The sequence below is a fragment of the Cololabis saira genome, chromosome 18 (assembly GCF_033807715.1).
Source record: "Cololabis saira isolate AMF1-May2022 chromosome 18, fColSai1.1, whole genome shotgun sequence".
Classification (NCBI taxonomy): Eukaryota; Metazoa; Chordata; class Actinopteri; order Beloniformes; family Belonidae; genus Cololabis; species Cololabis saira.
Genome location: NC_084604.1, coordinates 42,502,115 through 42,522,699, shown reverse-complemented (window position 1 = coordinate 42,522,699; position 20,585 = coordinate 42,502,115). Strand labels below are relative to the sequence as shown.

Here is a 20,585-nt window from a genome sequence, read left to right as displayed (position 1 = left end):
CGTGCCTCTCCACGCTCATTACCCCGTACCCCGATCCAGATGCTGGAGCGCAAACGCGCTTCAACGTGACTCACAGCAGAACCCGGGTCAAAATAGAGATGACTTTTGGGATTCTCAAGGAGAGGTTTCAGTGCTTGTGCAGGCTGAGGGTCTGCCCCGACAGGGCTGGGATAGATTTGTTGCATGGAGCCGCTCCTCCGGTACCGGCTCCTCCCTTTCAGCAGCAGGTTGACATGGCAGATGGTCACAGAGCGCGTGATAAAATCTGTCTTAATCATTTCAATTAATAAAATACAGTTGACGGAGTTTTCACTTTTTTTATTTTTATTTTTTCAATTAATTTGTCCATTGTTTGCTTCATTCATTTAATATAAAATTCACATAATGGCCTAAACTTACGCATTGACGCGATCAGTAATTCTCTGCCAAGCCATATCACATGCTTTGGCAGATGTATTAGTGTGGTGGAGGACTTGCTGCTCCATTTTTCAACCCTCGATGGATGATGTCTTTATAGATTCACCGGGAACTCGCTCAACTCTGGGTTACCCAACTCTGGGTTACTTGAGTTAATTCATAACCGGTGTGTTGGAACCAACTGAGCGGGTTTAGTCGTCATGGGTTCAAGTAACCTCAAGATGAGACTTTAACTCAGTGTTTGTTAAACCTCCTTCTTGGATACCCCCTGTTAACAAAATCAGCCTCATTTTGGGATGGTGCTGTAATTGGCACATGCGTCCCATCGATGCATCCAATAACGTTTGGAAAGCCTGCAATATAACTTATGCTCATTAAATGTAATCTCACCAGCAATGATTTCTGTGCATATTTGAGAAACCTAAGCGATGCTGACCTGCCAGTTGGTGGAACTTTTAATGACCCTCGTAGGTTTGTGGCCAGGAAAACGAATAAAGTTGTGCATGAAGCGCTTTAGCGCAAGGCACACTTTACGCACCGACCGACAGACAGTTGCTTTCCCGATATGTTCAGCGTCTCCAATACTGTACAGAAACTCCCTGATGCAGAAACGGAGAGCGATGCACATTGTTTGCAGGAAGAGAGGGCAGACCCACGATGGGTAACGTTTGCAATGTATACATTGTATACATTGCAAACGTTAAACGTTAAAAATGGTTGAATTGTAACAGTGGTGTCGCTTTCATTTTTTCTAACATTATTAGCTGAAGTGTAGTGGGCTGGCATCAGTATTTGATTTTAGAATGAATTTTGAGTGTATTTCTCCCAAACTATAAGTTGTGGAATATTACTTTTTTAAAGATAATATTAAGATAATTTAAGGCAACTGTAAGTGTAATTTTTATTTTATATAAACTTAAAACATTTAAAAATATTTTTATATTTTTGGGTAATCAGTTACACATTTTTTTTTAGTTCTGTGAACTTATTAGGGTTTACAGTGTATGGATGGAGAAGGTTACTCAAATAAATCAGGGATTCTGCTGAAAAACGGTAGCGCTCTCGCAAATACTCATCGGGGAAAGATAAAATGTCATATACTGTGGTCTTATAACCCTCTCACGGTGAATTGAATGGACAATTTGGGGTTCTATGTGTAACAAGTTGCAGCAGCCCTCCTGAACTTGAGCTTAAAACCCCGAACATAACTGGGTTATCTGAACAAAACCTGCTACTTAACCTGACCATTTTGGAACGGAAATCCCAGGTTTACCATTTACCCTGGGTTAACATGCCCAGTTTAGCCACTAAACCTCCTTCTTGGAATACCCCCCTGGACTGGTCCTAGTAGAAAGAAGGATGGAAATATGCAGGGTCGGCGCCAGAGCAGATATTCAGAGGGGGCACAAGGCTTATTATTATTATTATTATTAGGGCGGGCACCAAATCAGGCGTGTAGGACATGCATTTTAAGGAAAGAAGTGCATTCTCACTACTTTCCTATTAATAATCTGTCTAAAACATGTGGAGAAATCAAATCACTTCACACCCATGTAAAGGTTTTCTTCAACATTTCAAAAAAGTGTTTCTGTGACGGATCAATGAAGATGTTTCTCATTTATTTAGTTCTTTCACTACAACATTATGGTCCATATCTGTCATTGATTAGTGTTTGTTGAACCACATTTATGTCTTTGCTTTAAACATTTATTGTTTGGCTTCATTGACTATCCTGTTAAAATCCCGTCATAAATCCCGGTATATTAATCAAAAGCCTCTCTTTTGTATTTTTGAAAATGAGGTCAAACATTACATTAGAACATTAGTTTCTCCACCAATCAAAGGCCATAAGACCTTAAGTTTATGTCTGTTTTCAAAGTATTTTTAATAATAATAATAATTCATTATTATTATTATCAAAGGCCATAAGACCTTAAGTTTATGTCTGTTTTCAAAGTATTTTTAATAATAATAATAATTCATTATTATTATTATCAAAGGCCATAAGACCTTAAGTTTATGTCTGTTTTCATGTATTTCTAGTTCATTGTTTCATCGTGTCCTGATTTTCCTCCCTGAGTGTTTGTCTCCCCCTGGCGGTGGATTGTATGTTTGCATCTTGTCTTTCAATAAAAAAAAGAGTTTGCTCCCGTTGTCGCCACTAATCTCGCGAGAACTGCCCACCCGGGCTACAGCATGTGGCAGTTCTCGCGAGACTAGTGACAGTTCAGTTTGCTGTTTAAAAATGATTATATTATAAAACGGTAAATTTACGGGGAAATACTAATCCGGGAGGAAAGAGGTAAAATAGTTTCCGGTTAAAACGAAAGACTTGACAGGTCTGGTTTAAATCTGTGAGTTAATACATGACGTCATGATTGTGTCACTAATCAATCAGCTGATTAACGTGATCAATATTCCTAAACAGACTCAGCTTCTTTCCCAAAGCTGAACTTTCTGAACTAATAAGTTCTTCATACTGGGCATTATTATTCATCCATTCATGTGTATTATTTTTCATCCATTCATTCATTTTTATAGTGTATATTTATGTTTCCTGTTTCTTATTTTGTTGTTTATACCGTCTTTGTTTACACAGTCTTTACATGTGTGCACTGTAATATCATTAACCAGTATAATAATAATAATAATAATAATAATAATAATAATAATAATAATAATAATAATAATAACAACAACAACAACAACAACAACAACAACAACAACAATAATAATAATAATAATAACAATAATAATATAATAATAATAATAATAATAATAATAATAATAATAACAATAATAATAATAATAATAATAATAATAATAACAATAACAACAACAACAACAACAACAACAACAACAACAACAACAACAACAATAATAACAATAATAATATAATAATAATAATAATAATAATAATAATAATAACAACAATAACAATAATAATAATAACAACAACAACAACAACAACAACAACAACAACAACAACAACAACAACAACAACAACAACAATAATATAATAATAATAATAATAATAATAATTATTATTATTATTATAATGATAATAATAATAACAACAACAACAACAACAACAACAACAACAACAACAACAACAACAACAACAATAATAATAATAATAATAATAATAATAATAATAATACTAATAATTATTATTATTATTATTATAATGATAATAATAATAATAACAACAATAACAACAACAATAATAATAATAATAATAATAATAATAATAATAATAATAATAATAATAATAATAATAATAATAATAATAATAATAATAATAATAATAATAATAATAATAATAATAACAATAATAATATAATAATAATAATAATAATAATAATAATAATTATTATTATTATTATAATGATAATAATAATAATAATAATAATAATAATAATAATAATAATAATAATAATAATAATAATAATAATAATAATAATAATAATAATAACAATAATAATAATAATAATAATAATAATAATAATAATAATAATAATAATAATAATAATAATAATAATAATAATAATAATAACAATAATAATAATAATAATAATAATAATAATAATAATAATAATTATTATTATTATTATAATGATAATAATAATAATAATAATAATAATAATAATAATAATAATAATAATAATAATAATAATAATAATAATAATAATAATAATAACAATAATAATAATAATAATAATAATAATAATAATAATAATAATAATAATAATAATAAAGCAACTGTAGCCACCCATGTGCAATAAACCTGTCTCTTTATAAGTGCAATAACCAGTAAATACCTCAAATACCTCAAATAAAGTATTTTTGAAAATATTTGTAATTTTTTTGTAAATATTATCCATTTCTTTGGTGTTTACTATTTTTTTCTCTCTTGTACATATTATTTTTCTACTTTTTATATTGCTCTTTTTATTATTTAACTATTTATTTATTGGTTATTTCTATTTTAAATGTTTTGTATAAAGCGTGTGTGTTTTGGCTGCACGGCTGAATTTCTCCCCTGGGAGATAAATAAAGTATTCTATTCTATTCTATTCTATTCTATTCTATTCTATTCTATTCTATTCTATTCTATTCTATTCTATTCTTTTTTATTCTATTCTATTCTATTCTATTCTTTAAAAAAAAAACTTTATTAGCAAATCCTGGTTTACAAACACAACCAGGTTTAACTAGTGGAACAAAAATACGATGATTAAATTATAAACATGTCTGGTAGGAATAAGAATCATAACAGAGATAATGAAGTTATTATTCTATTATATATTATTCTATTATATGATATAGGTTTTATATTATTCTATTCTATCCGGGTGGTGACGGCGCGGATCGATGTCTCTGATCAGACCTGAGCAGTCGATCCCGATAAATCGATCAGGCACTTCCTGCTCTGACGGAGCGGGTTCGGAGGATTCTGGAGGATTCTGGTGGATTTGGGTTAGTTTAGGGTCCGGTTCTGGTCAGATTCGGCCCAGATTCTGGTCCGGTAACACTAAAACTCCCCCAGGATCTGAACCAGCAGCTGAACCGGGACGGAACGGGCCGGAACCGGGTCGGCCCTGCAGAGTCCGGGAATGTCGTCCTCTCCGGGCCGGAACCAGAACCAGAACCAGACCCCGGGGGGTCCGGGTCCGAACCCCCAGAACCCGAACCCCCACCTGTCCATGTTCCGCTGGCTGGAGGTTCTGGAGAAAGAGTTCGATAAGGCGTTTGTGGACGTGGATCTGCTGCTGGGAGAGATCGATCCTGATCAGGTAATCAATAATTATTAATATCTGCTGCTGGGAGAGATCGATCCTGATCAGGTAATCAATAATTATTATTATTAATGATCCTGATCAGGTAATCAATAATATCTGCTGCTGGGAGAGATCGATCCTGATCAGGTAATCAATCATTATTATTATTAATGATCCTGATCAGGTAATCAATAATCAATAATATCTGCTGCTGGGAGAGATCGATCCTGATCAGGTAATCAATAATCAATAATATCTGCTGCTGGGAGAGATCCATCCTGATCAGGTAATCAATAATCAATAATATCTGCTGCTGGGAGAGATCGATCCTGATCAGGTAATCAATAATTATTATTAATGATCCTGATCAGGTAATCAATAATCAATAATATCTGCTGCTGGGAGAGATCGATCCTGATCAGGTAATCAATAATTATTATTAATGATCCTGATCAGGTAATCAATAATCAATAATATCTGCTGCTGGGAGAGATCGATCCTGATCAGGTAATCAATCATTATTATTATTAATGATCCTGATCAGGTAATCAATAATCAATAATATCTGCTGCTGGGAGAGATCGATCCTGATCAGGTAATCAATAATTATTATTAATGATCCTGATCAGGTAATCAATAATCAATAATATCTGCTGGTGGGAGAGATCAATCCTGATCAGGTGACGTTATTTATTTATTTATTTATTTAAATCTGACCAGAGGGTTATTGATTATACTTATATTTATTATTGATTATACTTATATTTATTATTGATTATACTTATATTTATTATTGATTATACTTATATTTATTATTGATTATTCTTATATTTATTATTGATTATATTTATATTTATTATTGATTATATTTATATTTATTATTGATTATACTTATATTTATTATTGATTATATTTATTATTGATTATACTTATATTTATTATACTTGTATTTATTATTGATTATATTATATGTATTATTGATTATACTTATATTTATTATTGATTATACTTATATTTATTATTGATTATACTTATATTTATTATTGATTATACTTATATTTATTATTGATTATACTTATATTTATTATTGATTATATTTATTATTGATTATACTTTTATGTATTATTGATTATACTTATATTTATTATTGATTATACTTATATTTATTATTTATTATACTTGTATTTATTATTGATTATACTTGTATTTATTATTGATTATACTTGTATTTATTATTGATTATACTTATATTTATTATTTATTCCAGGATCAGGTTCATCTAACTCTGAGTTTAAACCTGAACTCTGAGTTTTATCCTGAGAAAGGAAAGTCAGAGTTTTGGTTCCAGAACAGGATATGAGTTAGTTCAATCAGCTGGAGTTAAGCGCGTGTGTGAAGAAAATAAAAAGCATCATCAGTAGAGCCCTGATACTACGATTCACCATGGCAACCGGCGACAACAAAAACTTTGCTGCTGCAGCTGCAGCTCTCATCCTCTCATACACACGTATTAACTTCTAACTCCAGTGAAGTCTGTGGATCTTCAGAAACTAATGTTTCCTCAAAGGGAGTTTGTGAATTGAAATGTTAAATAAAGTTTAAAAAAAAAAGAAAACGTATGTGCTCCTTTGTTGTCGCTGGTTGCCATGGTGAATCCTTGTTTCAGAGCTCGACTGATGATGCTTTTTAACTCGAGCTGAACACACTCAGAGTTGATTGAACTAACTCATAAACTGTTCTGGAACCAAAACTCTGACTTTCCTATCTCAGGATAAAACTCAGAGTTCAGGTCTAAAGTTAGTAGAACCTGATCCTGGAATAAATAATAAATATAAGTATAATAAATACCCCCCAGGTGACATTATTTTAATATTTATTATTTACTTTAATCTGAAAACTGCAGGAGAACCTGAAGGAATAGAATCAAATACCAGTGAAAATTATCCAGGTGTTATTGGTGCATTATATCTATTAGAAACTAAGAGTAAGAGTAATTATACAACAACCCATCATTTTATATAATATATATATATATATATATATATATATATATATATATATATATATATATTCGTTTTTGAACAATTGACTAACTAAAACCCGGTTATTATTATTATTATTCCAGGTGGACATCACCTACGAGGTTTATTATTATATAATAATTATTAATAATAATAATAATTATTATTATTATTATTATTATTATTATTATTATTATTATTATATTCCAGGTGGACATCACCTACGAGGGTTATTATTATATTATTATATTATTATTAATAATAATAATTATTCCAGGTGGACATCACCTACGAGGGTTATTATTATATTATTATATTATTATTAATAATAATAATTATAATTATTCCAGGTTGACATCACCTACGAGGGTTATTATTATATTATGATTATATTATTAATATTATTAATATTCCAGGTTGACATCACCTACGAGGGTTATTATCATATTATGATTATATTATTAATATTAATATTATTAATATTCCAGGTTGACATCACCTACGAGGGTTATTATATAATAATTATTATTAATAATAATAATTATTATTATTCCAGGTGGACATCACCTACAAGGGTTATTATTATTATATTATTAATAATTATTATTATATTATTCCAGGTGGACATCACCTACGAGGGTTATTATTATATTAATATTAATATTAATATTATTATTTTATAATTATTCGAGGTGGACATCACCTACGAGGGTTATTATTATATTATTATATTATTATTAATATTAATATTAATATTATATTCCAGGTGGACATCACCTACGAGGGTTATTATTATATTAATATTAATATTATTATTTTATAATTATTCCAGGTGGACATCACCTACGAGGGTTATTATAATAATTATTATTATTACTCCAGGTTCACATCACCTACGAGGGTTATTATTATATAATAATTATTAATATTAATTATTATTCCAGGTGGACATCACCTACGAGGGTTATTATTATTATATTATTAATAATTATTATTATATTATTAATAATTATTATTATATTATTCCAGGTGGACATCACCTACGAGGGCCGTCAGAAAATGACCAGTCTCAGTTCCTGCTTCGCCCAGCTGAGCCACAAAACCCAGACGGTGTTCCAGCAGAACCACAAGCTGGAGGTGAGTCCTGGTTCTGACCCAGTCCTGGTCCTGTTCCTGGTCCAGGTCCTAGTGATACTAGACCTGTACGGTAGCTGCAGGTCTAGACCTGTACGGTAGCTGCAGGACTAGACCTGTACGGTAGCTGCAGGACTAGACCTGTACCGTAGCTGCAGGACTAGACCTGTACGGTAGCTGCAGGACTAGACCTGTACGGTAGCTGCAGGACTAGACCTGTACGGTAGCTGCAGGACCAGACCTGTACGGTAGCTGCAGGTGTTACTAGACCTGTACGGTAGCTGCAGGACTAGACCTGTACGGTAGCTGCAGGACTAGACCTGTACGGTAGCTGCGGGACTAGACCTGTACGGTAGCTGCGGGACTAGACCTGTACGGTAGCTGCAGGACTAGACCTGTACGGTAGCTGCAGGACTAGACCTGTACGGTAGCTGCAGGACTAGACCTGTACGGTAGCTGCAGGACTAGACCTGTACGGTAGCTGCAGGACTAGACCTGTACGGTAGCTGCAGGTGTTACTAGACCTGTACGGTAGCTGCAGGTGTTACTAGACCTGTACGGTAGCTGCAGGACCAGACCTGTACGGTAGCTGCAGGTGTTACTAGACCTGTACGGTAGCTGCAGGACTAGACCTGTACGGTAGCTGCAGGACTAGACCTGTACGGTAGCTGCAGGACTAGACCTGTACGGTAGCTGCAGGACTAGACCTGTACGGTAGCTGCAGGACTAGACCTGTACGGTAGCTACAGGACTAGACCTGTACGGTAGCTGCAGGACTAGACCTGTACGGTAGCTGCAGGACTAGACCTGTACGGTAGCTGCAGGACCAGACCTGTACGGTAGCTGCAGGTGTTACTAGACCTGTACGGTAGCTGCAGGACTAGACCTGTACGGTAGCTGCAGGTGTTACTAGACCTGTACGGTAGCTGCAGGACTAGACCTGTACGGTAGCTGCAGGACTAGACCTGTACGGTAGCTGCAGGACTAGACCTGTACGGTAGTTGCAGGACTAGACCTGTACGGTAGCTGCAGGTGTTACTAGACCTGTACGGTAGCTGCAGGACTAGTCCTGTACGGTAGCTGCAGGACTAGACCTGTACGGTAGCTGCAGGACTAGACCTGTACGGTAGCTGCAGGACCAGACCTGTACGGTAGCTGCAGGACTAGACCTGTACGGTAGCTGCAGGACTAGACCTGTACGGTAGCTGCAGGACTAGACCTGTACGGTAGCTGCAGGACTAGACCTGTACGGTAGCTGCAGGACCAGACCTGTACGGTAGCTGCAGGACCAGACCTGTACGGTAGCTGCAGGTGTTACTAGACCTGTACGGTAGCTGCAGGACTAGACCTGTACGGTAGCTGCAGGACTAGACCTGTACGGTAGCTGCAGGTGTTACTAGACCTGTACGGTAGCTGCAGGTGTTACTAGACCTGTACGGTAGCTGCAGGACTAGACCTGTACGGTAGCTGCAGGTGTTACTAGACCTGTACGGTAGCTGCAGGACTAGACCTGTACGGTAGCTGCAGGACTAGACCTGTACGGTAGCTGCAGGACTAGACCTGTACGGTAGCTGCAGGACTAGACCTGTACGGTAGCTGCAGGTATTACTAGACCTGTACGGTAGCTGCAGGTGTTACTAGACCTGTACGGTAGCTGCAGGACTAGACCTGTACGGTAGCTGCAGGTGTTACTAGACCTGTACGGTAGCTGCAGGACTAGACCTGTACGGTAGCTGCAGGACTAGACCTGTACGGTAGCTGCAGGACTAGACCTGTACGGTAGCTGCAGGACTAGACCTGTACGGTAGCTGCAGGTGTTACTAGACCTGTACGGTAGCTGCAGGTGTTACTAGACCTGTACGGTAGCTGCAGGTGTTACTAGACCTGTACGGTAGCTGCAGGACTAGACCTGTACGGTAGCTGCAGGACCAGACCTGTACGGTAGCTGCAGGACTAGACCTGTACGGTAGCTGCAGGACCAGACCTGTACGGTAGCTGCAGGACTAGACCTCTACGGTAGCTGCAGGACTAGACCTGTACGGTAGCTGCAGGACTAGACCTGTACGGTAGCTGCAGGACTAGACCTGTACGGTAGCTGCAGGTCTAGACCTGTACGGTAGCTGCAGGTGTTACTAGACCTGTACGGTAGCTGCAGGACTAGACCTGTACGGTAGCTGCAGGACTAGACCTGTACGGTAGCTGCAGGACTAGACCTGTACGGTAGCTGCAGGTCTAGACCTGTACGGTAGCTGCAGGTGTTACTAGACCTGTACGGTAGCTGCAGGACAAGACCTGTACGGTAGCTGCAGGACCAGACCTGTACGGTAGCTGCAGGACTAGACCTGTACGGTAGCTGCAGGACTAGACCTGTACGGTAGCTGCAGGTGTTACTAGACCTGTACGGTAGCTGCAGGTCTAGACCTGTACGGTAGCTGCAGGACTAGACCTGTACGGTAGCTGCAGGACTAGACCTGTACGGTAGCTGCAGGTGTTACTAGACCTGTACGGTAGCTGCAGGACCAGACCTGTACGGTAGCTGCAGGACTAGACCTGTACGGTAGCTGCAGGACTAGACCTGTACGGTAGCTGCAGGTGTTACTAGACCTGTACGGTAGCTGCAGGACCAGACCTGTACGGTAGCTGCAGGACTAGACCTGTACGGTAGCTGCAGGACTAGACCTGTACGGTAGCTGCAGGTGTTACTAGACCTGTACGGTAGCTGCAGGACTAGACCTGTACGGTAGCTGCAGGACTAGACCTGTACGGTAGCTGCAGGACTAGACCTGTACGGTAGCTGCAGGACTAGACCTGTACGGTAGCTGCAGGACTAGACCTGTACGGTAGCTGCAGGACTAGACCTGTACGGTAGCTGCAGGACTAGACCTGTACGGTAGCTGCAGGACTAGACCTGTACGGTAGCTGCAGGACTAGACCTGTACGGTAGCTGCAGGACTAGACCTGTACGGTAGCTGCAGGACTAGACCTGTACGGTAGCTGCAGGACTAGACCTGTACGGTAGCTGCAGGTGTTACTAGACCTGTACGGTAGCTGCAGGTGTTACTAGACCTGTACGGTAGCTGCAGGACTAGACCTGTACGGTAGCTGCAGGTGTTACTAGACCTGTACGGTAGCTGCAGGACTAGACCTGTACGGTAGCTGCAGGACTAGACCTGTACGGTAGCTGCAGGACTAGACCTGTACGGTAGCTGCAGGTGTTACTAGACCTGTACGGTAGCTGCAGGTGTTACTAGACCTGTACGGTAGCTGCAGGACCAGACCTGTACGGTAGCTGCAGGACTAGACCTGTACGGTAGCTGCAGGTGTTACTAGACCTGTACGGTAGCTGCAGGACTAGACCTGTACGGTAGCTGCAGGACTAGACCTGTACGGTAGCTGCAGGACTAGACCTGTACGGTAGCTGCAGGTGTTACTAGACCTGTACGGTAGCTGCAGGTGTTACTAGACCTGTACGGTAGCTGCAGGACCAGACCTGTACGGTAGCTGCAGGACTAGACCTGTACGGTAGCTGCAGGACTAGACCTGTACGGTAGCTGCAGGTCTAGACCTGTACGGTAGCTGCAGGTGTTACTAGACCTGTACGGTAGCTGCAGGTGTTACTAGACCTGTACGGTAGCTGCAGGACTAGACCTGTACGGTAGCTGCAGGTCTAGACCTGTACGGTAGCTGCAGGACTAGACCTGTACGGTAGCTGCAGGACTAGACCTGTACGGTAGCTGCAGGTGTTACTAGACCTGTACGGTAGCTGCAGGTGTTACCAGACCTGTACGGTAGCTGCAGGACTAGACCTGTACGGTAGCTGCAGGTGTTACCAGACCTGTACGGTAGCTGCAGGACTAGACCTGTACGGTAGCTGCGGGACTAGACCTGTACGGTAGCTGCGGGACTAGACCTGTACGGTAGCTGCGGGACTAGACCTGTACGGTAGCTGCGGGACCAGACCTGTACGGTAGCTGCAGGACCAGACCTGTACGGTAGCTTCAAGACTAGACCTGTACGGTAGCTGCAGGTGTTACTAGACCTGTACGGTAGTTGCAGGACTAGACCTGTACGGTAGCTGCAGGACTAGACCTGTACGGTAGCTGCAGGACCAGACCTGTACGGTAGCTGCAGGACTAGACCTGTACGGTAGCTGCAGGACTAGACCTGTACGGTAGCTGCAGGTGTTACTAGACCTGTACGGTAGCTGCAGGACTAGACCTGTACGGTAGCTGCAGGACTAGACCTGTACGGTAGCTGCAGGACTAGACCTGTACGGTAGCTGCAGGACTAGACCTGTACGGTAGCTGCAGGACTAGACCTGTACGGTAGCTGCAGGACTAGACCTGTACGGTAGCTGCAGGACTAGACCTGTACGGTAGCTGCAGGTGTTACTAGACCTGTACGGTAGCTGCAGGACCAGACCTGTACGGTAGCTGCAGGTGTTACTAGACCTGTACGGTAGCTGCAGGACCAGACCTGTACGGTAGCTGCAGGACTAGACCTGTACGGTAGCTGCAGGACTAGACCTGTACGGTAGCTGCAGGACTAGACCTGTACGGTAGCTGCAGGACTAGACCTGTACGGTAGCTGCAGGACTAGACCTGTACGGTAGCTGCAGGACCAGACCTGTACGGTAGCTGCAGGACTAGACCTGTACGGTAGCTGCAGGACTAGACCTGTACGGTAGCTGCAGGTGTTACTAGACCTGTACGGTAGCTGCAGGACTAGACCTGTACGGTAGCTGCAGGACTAGACCTGTACGGTAGCTGCAGGACTAGACCTGTACGGTAGCTGCAGGACTAGACCTGTACGGTAGCTGCAGGACTAGACCTGTACGGTAGCTGCAGGACTAGACCTGTACGGTAGCTGCAGGACTAGACCTGTACGGTAGCTGCAGGACCAGACCTGTACGGTAGCTGCAGGTGTTACCAGACCTGTACGGTAGCTGCAGGACCAGACCTGTACGGTAGCTGCAGGACTAGACCTGTACGGTAGCTGCAGGTGTTACTAGACCTGTACGGTAGCTGCAGGACTAGACCTGTACGGTAGCTGCAGGTGTTACTAGACCTGTACGGTAGCTGCAGGACTAGACCTGTACGGTAGCTGCAGGACCAGACCTGTACGGTAGCTGCAGGACTAGACCTGTACGGTAGCTGCAGGTGTTACTAGACCTGTACGGTAGCTGCAGGACTAGACCTGTACGGTAGCTGCAGGTGTTACTAGACCTGTACGGTAGCTGCAGGACTAGACCTGTACGGTAGCTGCAGGACTAGACCTGTACGGTAGCTGCAGGACTAGTCCTGTACGGTAGCTGCAGGTGTTACTAGACCTGTACGGTAGCTGCAGGACTAGACCTGTACGGTAGCTGCAGGACTAGACCTGTACGGTAGCTGCAGGACTAGACCTGTACGGTAGCTGCAGGACCAGACCTGTACGGTAGCTGCAGGTGTTACTAGACCTGTACGGTAGCTGCAGGACTAGACCTGTACGGTAGCTGCAGGACTAGACCTGTACGGTAGCTGCAGGACTAGACCTGTACGGTAGCTGCAGGACTAGTCCTGTACGGTAGCTGCAGGACTAGACCTGTACGGTAGCTGCAGGTGTTACTAGACCTGTACGGTAGCTGCAGGACTAGACCTGTACGGTAGCTGCAGGACTAGACCTGTACGGTAGCTGCAGGACTAGACCTGTACGGTAGCTGCAGGACTAGACCTGTACGGTAGCTGCAGGACTAGACCTGTACGGTAGCTGCAGGACTAGACCTGTACGGTAGCTGCAGGTGTTACTAGACCTGTACGGTAGCTGCAGGTGTTACTAGACCTGTACGGTAGCTGCAGGTCTAGACCTGTACGGTAGCTGCAGGACCAGACCTGTACGGTAGCTGCAGGACCAGACCTGTACGGTAGCTGCAGGACTAGACCTGTACGGTAGCTGCAGGACTAGACCTGTACGGTAGCTGCAGGACTAGACCTGTACGGTAGCTGCAGGACTAGACCTGTACGGTAGCTGCAGGACTAGACCTGTACGGTAGCTGCAGGACTAGACCTGTACGGTAGCTGCAGGACTAGACCTGTACGGTAGCTGCAGGACTAGACCTGTACGGTAGCTGCAGGTGTTACTAGACCTGTACGGTAGCTGCAGGACTAGACCTGTACGGTAGCTGCAGGACTAGACCTGTACGGTAGCTGCAGGACTAGACCTGTACGGTAGCTGCAGGACTAGACCTGTACGGTAGCTGCAGGACTAGACCTGTACGGTAGCTGCAGGTGTTACTAGACCTGTACGGTAGCTGCAGGTGTTACTAGACCTGTACGGTAGCTGCAGGACTAGACCTGTACGGTAGCTGCAGGACTAGACCTGTACGGTAGCTGCAGGACTAGACCTGTACGGTAGCTGCAGGACTAGACCTGTACGGTAGCTGCAGGACTAGACCTGTACGGTAGCTGCAGGACTAGACCTGTACGGTAGCTGCAGGACCAGACCTGTACGGTAGCTGCAGGTGTTACTAGACCTGTACGGTAGCTGCAGGACTAGACCTGTACGGTAGCTGCAGGACTAGACCTGTACGGTAGCTGCAGGACTAGACCTGTACGGTAGCTGCAGGACTAGACCTGTACGGTAGCTGCAGGACTAGACCTGTACGGTAGCTGCAGGTGTTACTAGACCTGTACGGTAGCTGCAGGTGTTACTAGACCTGTACGGTAGCTGCAGGACTAGACCTGTACGGTAGCTGCAGGTGTTACTAGACCTGTACGGTAGCTGCAGGACTAGACCTGTACGGTAGCTGCAGGACTAGACCTGTACGGTAGCTGCAGGACTAGACCTGTACGGTAGCTGCAGGTGTTACTAGACCTGTACGGTAGCTGCAGGTGTTACTAGACCTGTACGGTAGCTGCAGGACCAGACCTGTACGGTAGCTGCAGGACTAGACCTGTACGGTAGCTGCAGGACTAGACCTGTACGGTAGCTGCAGGTCTAGACCTGTACGGTAGCTGCAGGTGTTACTAGACCTGTACGGTAGCTGCAGGTGTTACTAGACCTGTACGGTAGCTGCAGGACTAGACCTGTACGGTAGCTGCAGGTCTAGACCTGTACGGTAGCTGCAGGACTAGACCTGTACGGTAGCTGCAGGACTAGACCTGTACGGTAGCTGCAGGACTAGACCTGTACGGTAGCTGCAGGACTAGACCTGTACGGTAGCTGCAGGACTAGACCTGTACGGTAGCTGCAGGACTAGACCTGTACGGTAGCTGCAGGACTAGACCTGTACGGTAGCTGCAGGACTAGACCTGTACGGTAGCTGCAGGACTAGACCTGTACGGTAGCTGCAGGACTAGACCTGTACGGTAGCTGCAGGACTAGACCTGTACGGTAGCTGCAGGACTAGACCTGTACGGTAGCTGCAGGACTAGACCTGTACGGTAGCTGCAGGACTAGACCTGTACGGTAGCTGCAGGACTAGACCTGTACGGTAGCTGCAGGACTAGACCTGTACGGTAGCTGCAGGACTAGACCTGTACGGTAGCTGCAGGACTAGACCTGTACGGTAGCTGCAGGACTAGACCTGTACGGTAGCTGCAGGACTAGACCTGTACGGTAGCTGCAGGACTAGACCTGTACGGTAGCTGCAGGACTAGACCTGTACGGTAGCTGCAGGACTAGACCTGTACGGTAGCTGCAGGACTAGACCTGTACGGTAGCTGCAGGACTAGACCTGTACGGTAGCTGCAGGACTAGACCTGTACGGTAGCTGCAGGACTAGACCTGTACGGTAGCTGCGGGACCAGACCTGTACGGTAGCTTCAAGACTAGACCTGTACGGTAGCTGCAGGACTAGACCTGTACGGTAGCTGCAGGACTAGACCTGTACGGTAGCTGCAGGACTAGACCTGTACGGTAGCTGCAGGTGTTACTAGACCTGTACGGTAGCTGCAGGTCTAGACCTGTACGGTAGCTGCAGGTCTAGACCTGTACGGTAGCTGCAGGACTAGACCTGTACGGTAGCTGCAGGTGTTACTAGACCTGTACGGTAGCTGCAGGGTTAGACCTGTACGGTAGCTGCAGGACTAGACCTGTACGGTAGCTGCAGGACTAGACCTGTACGGTAGCTGCAGGACTAGACCTGTACGGTAGCTGCAGGACTAGACCTGTACGGTAGCTGCAGGACTAGACCTGTACAGTAGCTGCAGGACTAGACCTGTACGGTAGCTGCAGGACTAGACCTGTACGGTAGCTGCAGGACTAGACCTGTACGGTAGCTGCAGGACCAGACCTGTACGGTAGCTGCAGGACTAGACCTGTACGGTAGCTGCAGGACTAGACCTGTACGGTAGCTGCAGGTCTAGACCTGTACGGTAGCTGCAGGTGTTACCAGACCTGTACGGTAGCTTCAAGACTAGACCTGTACGGTAGCTGCAGGTGTTACTAGACCTGTACGGTAGTTGCAGGACTAGACCTGTACGGTAGCTGCAGGACTAGACCTGTACGGTAGCTGCGGGACTAGACCTGTACGGTAGCTGCAGGACTAGTCCTGTACGGTAGCTGCAGGTGTTACTAGACCTGTACGGTAGCTGCAGGACTAGACCTGTACGGTAGCTGCAGGACTAGACCTGTACGGTAGCTGCAGGACTAGACCTGTACGGTAGCTGCAGGACTAGACCTGTACGGTAGTTGCAGGACTAGACCTGTACGGTAGCTGCGGGACTAGACCTGTACGGTAGCTGCAGGACTAGTCCTGTACGGTAGCTGCAGGTGTTACTAGACCTGTACGGTAGCTGCAGGACTAGACCTGTACGGTAGCTGCAGGACTAGACCTGTACGGTAGCTGCAGGACTAGACCTGTACGGTAGCTGCAGGACTAGACCTGTACGGTAGCTGCAGGACTAGACCTGTACGGTAGCTGCAGGACTAGACCTGTACGGTAGCTGCAGGTGTTACTAGACCTGTACGGTAGCTGCAGGACTAGACCTGTACGGTAGCTGCAGGACTAGACCTGTACGGTAGCTGCAGGACTAGACCTGTACGGTAGCTGCAGGTCTAGACCTGTACGGTAGCTGCAGGTGTTACTAGACCTGTACGGTAGCTGCAGGTGTTACTAGACCTGTACGGTAGCTGCAGGACTAGACCTGTACGGTAGCTGCAGGACCAGACCTGTACGGTAGCTGCAGGTGTTACTAGACCTGTACGGTAGCTGCAGGTGTTACTAGACCTGTACGGTAGCTGCGGGACTAGACCTGTACGGTAGCTGCAGGACTAGACCTGTACGGTAGCTGCAGGACTAGACCTGTACGGTAGCTGCGGGACTAGACCTGTACGGTAGCTGCAGGACCAGACCTGTACGGTAGCTGCAGGACTAGACCTCTACGGTAGCTGCAGGACTAGACCTGTACGGTAGCTGCAGGTGTTACTAGACCTGTACGGTAGCTGCAGGTGTTACTAGACCTGTACGGTAGCTGCAGGACTAGACCTGTACGGTAGCTGCAGGACTAGACCTGTACGGTAGCTGCAGGTGTTACTAGACCTGTACGGTAGCTGCAGGACTAGACCTGTACGGTAGCTGCAGGTCTAGACCTGTACGGTAGCTGCAGGACTAGACCTGTACGGTAGCTGCAGGACTAGACCTGTACGGTAGCTGCAGGACTAGACCTGTACGGTAGCTGCAGGACTAGACCTGTACGGTAGCTGCAGGACTAGACCTGTACGGTAGCTGCAGGACTAGACCTGTACGGTAGCTGCAGGACTAGACCTGTACGGTAGCTGCAGGACTAGACCTGTACGGTAGCTGCAGGACTAGACCTGTACGGTAGCTGCAGGACTAGACCTGTACGGTAGCTGCAGGACTAGACCTGTACGGTAGCTGCAGGACTAGACCTGTACGGTAGCTGCAGGACTAGACCTGTACGGTAGCTGCAGGACTAGACCTGTACGGTAGCTGCAGGACTAGACCTGTACGGTAGCTGCAGGACTAGACCTGTACGGTAGCTGCAGGTGTTACTAGACCTGTACGGTAGCTGCAGGACTAGACCTGTACGGTAGCTGCAGGACTAGACCTGTACGGTAGCTGCAGGACTAGACCTGTACGGTAGCTACAGGACTAGACCTGTACGGTAGCTGCAGGACTAGACCTGTACGGTAGCTGCAGGACTAGACCTGTACGGTAGCTGCAGGACCAGACCTGTACGGTAGCTGCAGGTGTTACTAGACCTGTACGGTAGCTGCAGGACTAGACCTGTACGGTAGCTGCAGGTGTTACTAGACCTGTACGGTAGCTGCAGGACTAGACCTGTACGGTAGCTGCAGGACTAGACCTGTACGGTAGCTGCAGGACTAGACCTGTACGGTAGCTGCAGGACTAGACCTGTACGGTAGCTGCAGGTGTTACTAGACCTGTACGGTAGCTGCAGGACTAGACCTGTACGGTAGCTGCAGGTGTTACTAGACCTGTACGGTAGCTGCAGGACTAGACCTGTACGGTAGCTGCAGGGTGTTATTAGACCTGCGGGCGTGCGTTTTTTCGTGCGTTCGTTCTTTTTTCTCAAAATTTCAACTTTTTCATCAAAATTTCAACTTTTTTCTCAAAATTTCTACGTTTTTTCCAACTTTTTTCATCCAAATTTAAACTTTTTCATCCAAATTTCAACCTTTTTCTCAAATATTTTCTATATATATATATATATATATATATATATATATATACATATATATATATATATATATATATATATATATGTATATTAAACTCTCCCACTCTGTTCATATTTCCGTTTGGCCGTGCGCGCCCGTATAGCTCAACGGGATGAGCAGGCGACTTGCGTACAGCGAACGCGAGTTCGATTCCAGTCGTGGCATATTTTGCACCCACTTCCTACGAGTCTGTCTTTCACTTTACCATCAAATAAAGTTGCAAGAGCCGCATGACGCCGGCCAAAGAGCCGCATGACGCCGGCCAAAGAGCCGCATGACGCCGGCCAAAGAGCCGCATGGAGCTCAGCCAAGCGCGCCTTTACGTCTGTACGACAAGCTTTGAGCATCAAAACAGCTTAATCAACAAATCCAATCTGTAGACTTTGGGGAGATCGGGGGGAGTTCCTGACTGATGGGGAATCTGGGAAGAACAGTACCGGTACGCGCCGCACACAGTAAATCATTTAAGGTACGCTGATGGGTACAATTTAGAAGTGCCGGTACTGCGTACCGCTCCGTACGGCCCACTTAAAGCACTGATTCCAGGTGTTCTCCTCCCCCCCAGGCCCAGCTGGTGGACCTGCGGTCAGGTTTATTCTAGGTGTATTCCAGGTTTATTCCAGGAATGTTTCAGGTGTATTCCAGGGGATTCCAGGTGATTCCAGGTGATTCCAGGTGTTCTCCTCCCCTCCAGGCCCAGCTGGTGGACCTGCGGTCGGAGCTGACGGAGTCCAAGGCTGAGAAGACGGTGGTGGAGAAGGAGGTCCATGATCTGCTGCTGCAGCTGCATCACCTGCAGCTGCAGATCCACGCCAAGCAGGGGGAGGTGGACTCTGACGGGATCAAGGACCGGCTGGTAGGTACCAGGACCAGGACCGTAGGGTACCAGGACCTTAGGGTACCAGTGTTAGGTTCCTAAATCATCATAACATAAATTAATAACTTAGGAAAGACATAGAGACTGTGGAATGATTTTCCAGGCCTTCTGCAGAAGTCTGGGGAAGAGAGCTGAGGAGTGCAGGGCACACTGGCCCTCATGGAGAACTCCCAAACTCTTCCTCCCAACTTGCTCTCTGCAGGCTGGCGCTTTTATTCAGCAAGGATGACAGGAATGACCATATTTGGTAAACTGACTGTCAATGTATAGATAATGGACAATGAACAGATGGTCACACACATGTGACATGTGAAACTTAAGCTTTAGAAAACACAAAAGGTCAAAAGGGGTCAAATGTCTCCCGGAACTAAAACAGAAACTCTGAACAGATGTGTCCAAAGACACAATGGGGTATTTGTGGGACAGCCCAAAACCCTGACGGAACACAGGAAGGACTGCCCTCATCTTTTAACATGTGATAGGGGTCTTGAAACAGATGCACCTAAAGACAATGGTTCATTGACCAACCAGGAAGTCAGCAGGCCAACCTTCAGTTTTAACCTCCTGCGTGTGTCAAAGCATGTCCTAAAAACAGGCAGTTTTCTAATTCTGATTCTTCATAGTTTCTAATGGTTTCATAAGCACAAAACTTTGATTAATCTAACATCAGAA

General features: G+C 44.2%; 1 protein-coding gene across 3 annotated transcripts in view; it reads left to right on the top strand.

Moving 5' to 3' along the window:
- The first annotated feature begins 4,829 nt into the window (after nucleotides 1-4,829).
- gopc (golgi-associated PDZ and coiled-coil motif containing) overlaps nucleotides 4,830-20,585 on the top strand; it is a 40,728-nt gene continuing 24,972 nt past the window's right edge. For all 3 annotated transcript variants that reach the window (XM_061706882.1, XM_061706881.1, XM_061706883.1), the window contains exons 1-3: nucleotides 4,830-5,213; nucleotides 8,249-8,356; nucleotides 19,731-19,892. In XM_061706882.1, the coding sequence (XP_061562866.1) occupies nucleotides 5,034-5,213; nucleotides 8,249-8,356; nucleotides 19,731-19,892 (450 nt within the window). In that variant the 5' untranslated portion in view covers nucleotides 4,830-5,033. The remainder of the gene's footprint in view (nucleotides 5,214-8,248; nucleotides 8,357-19,730; nucleotides 19,893-20,585) is intronic.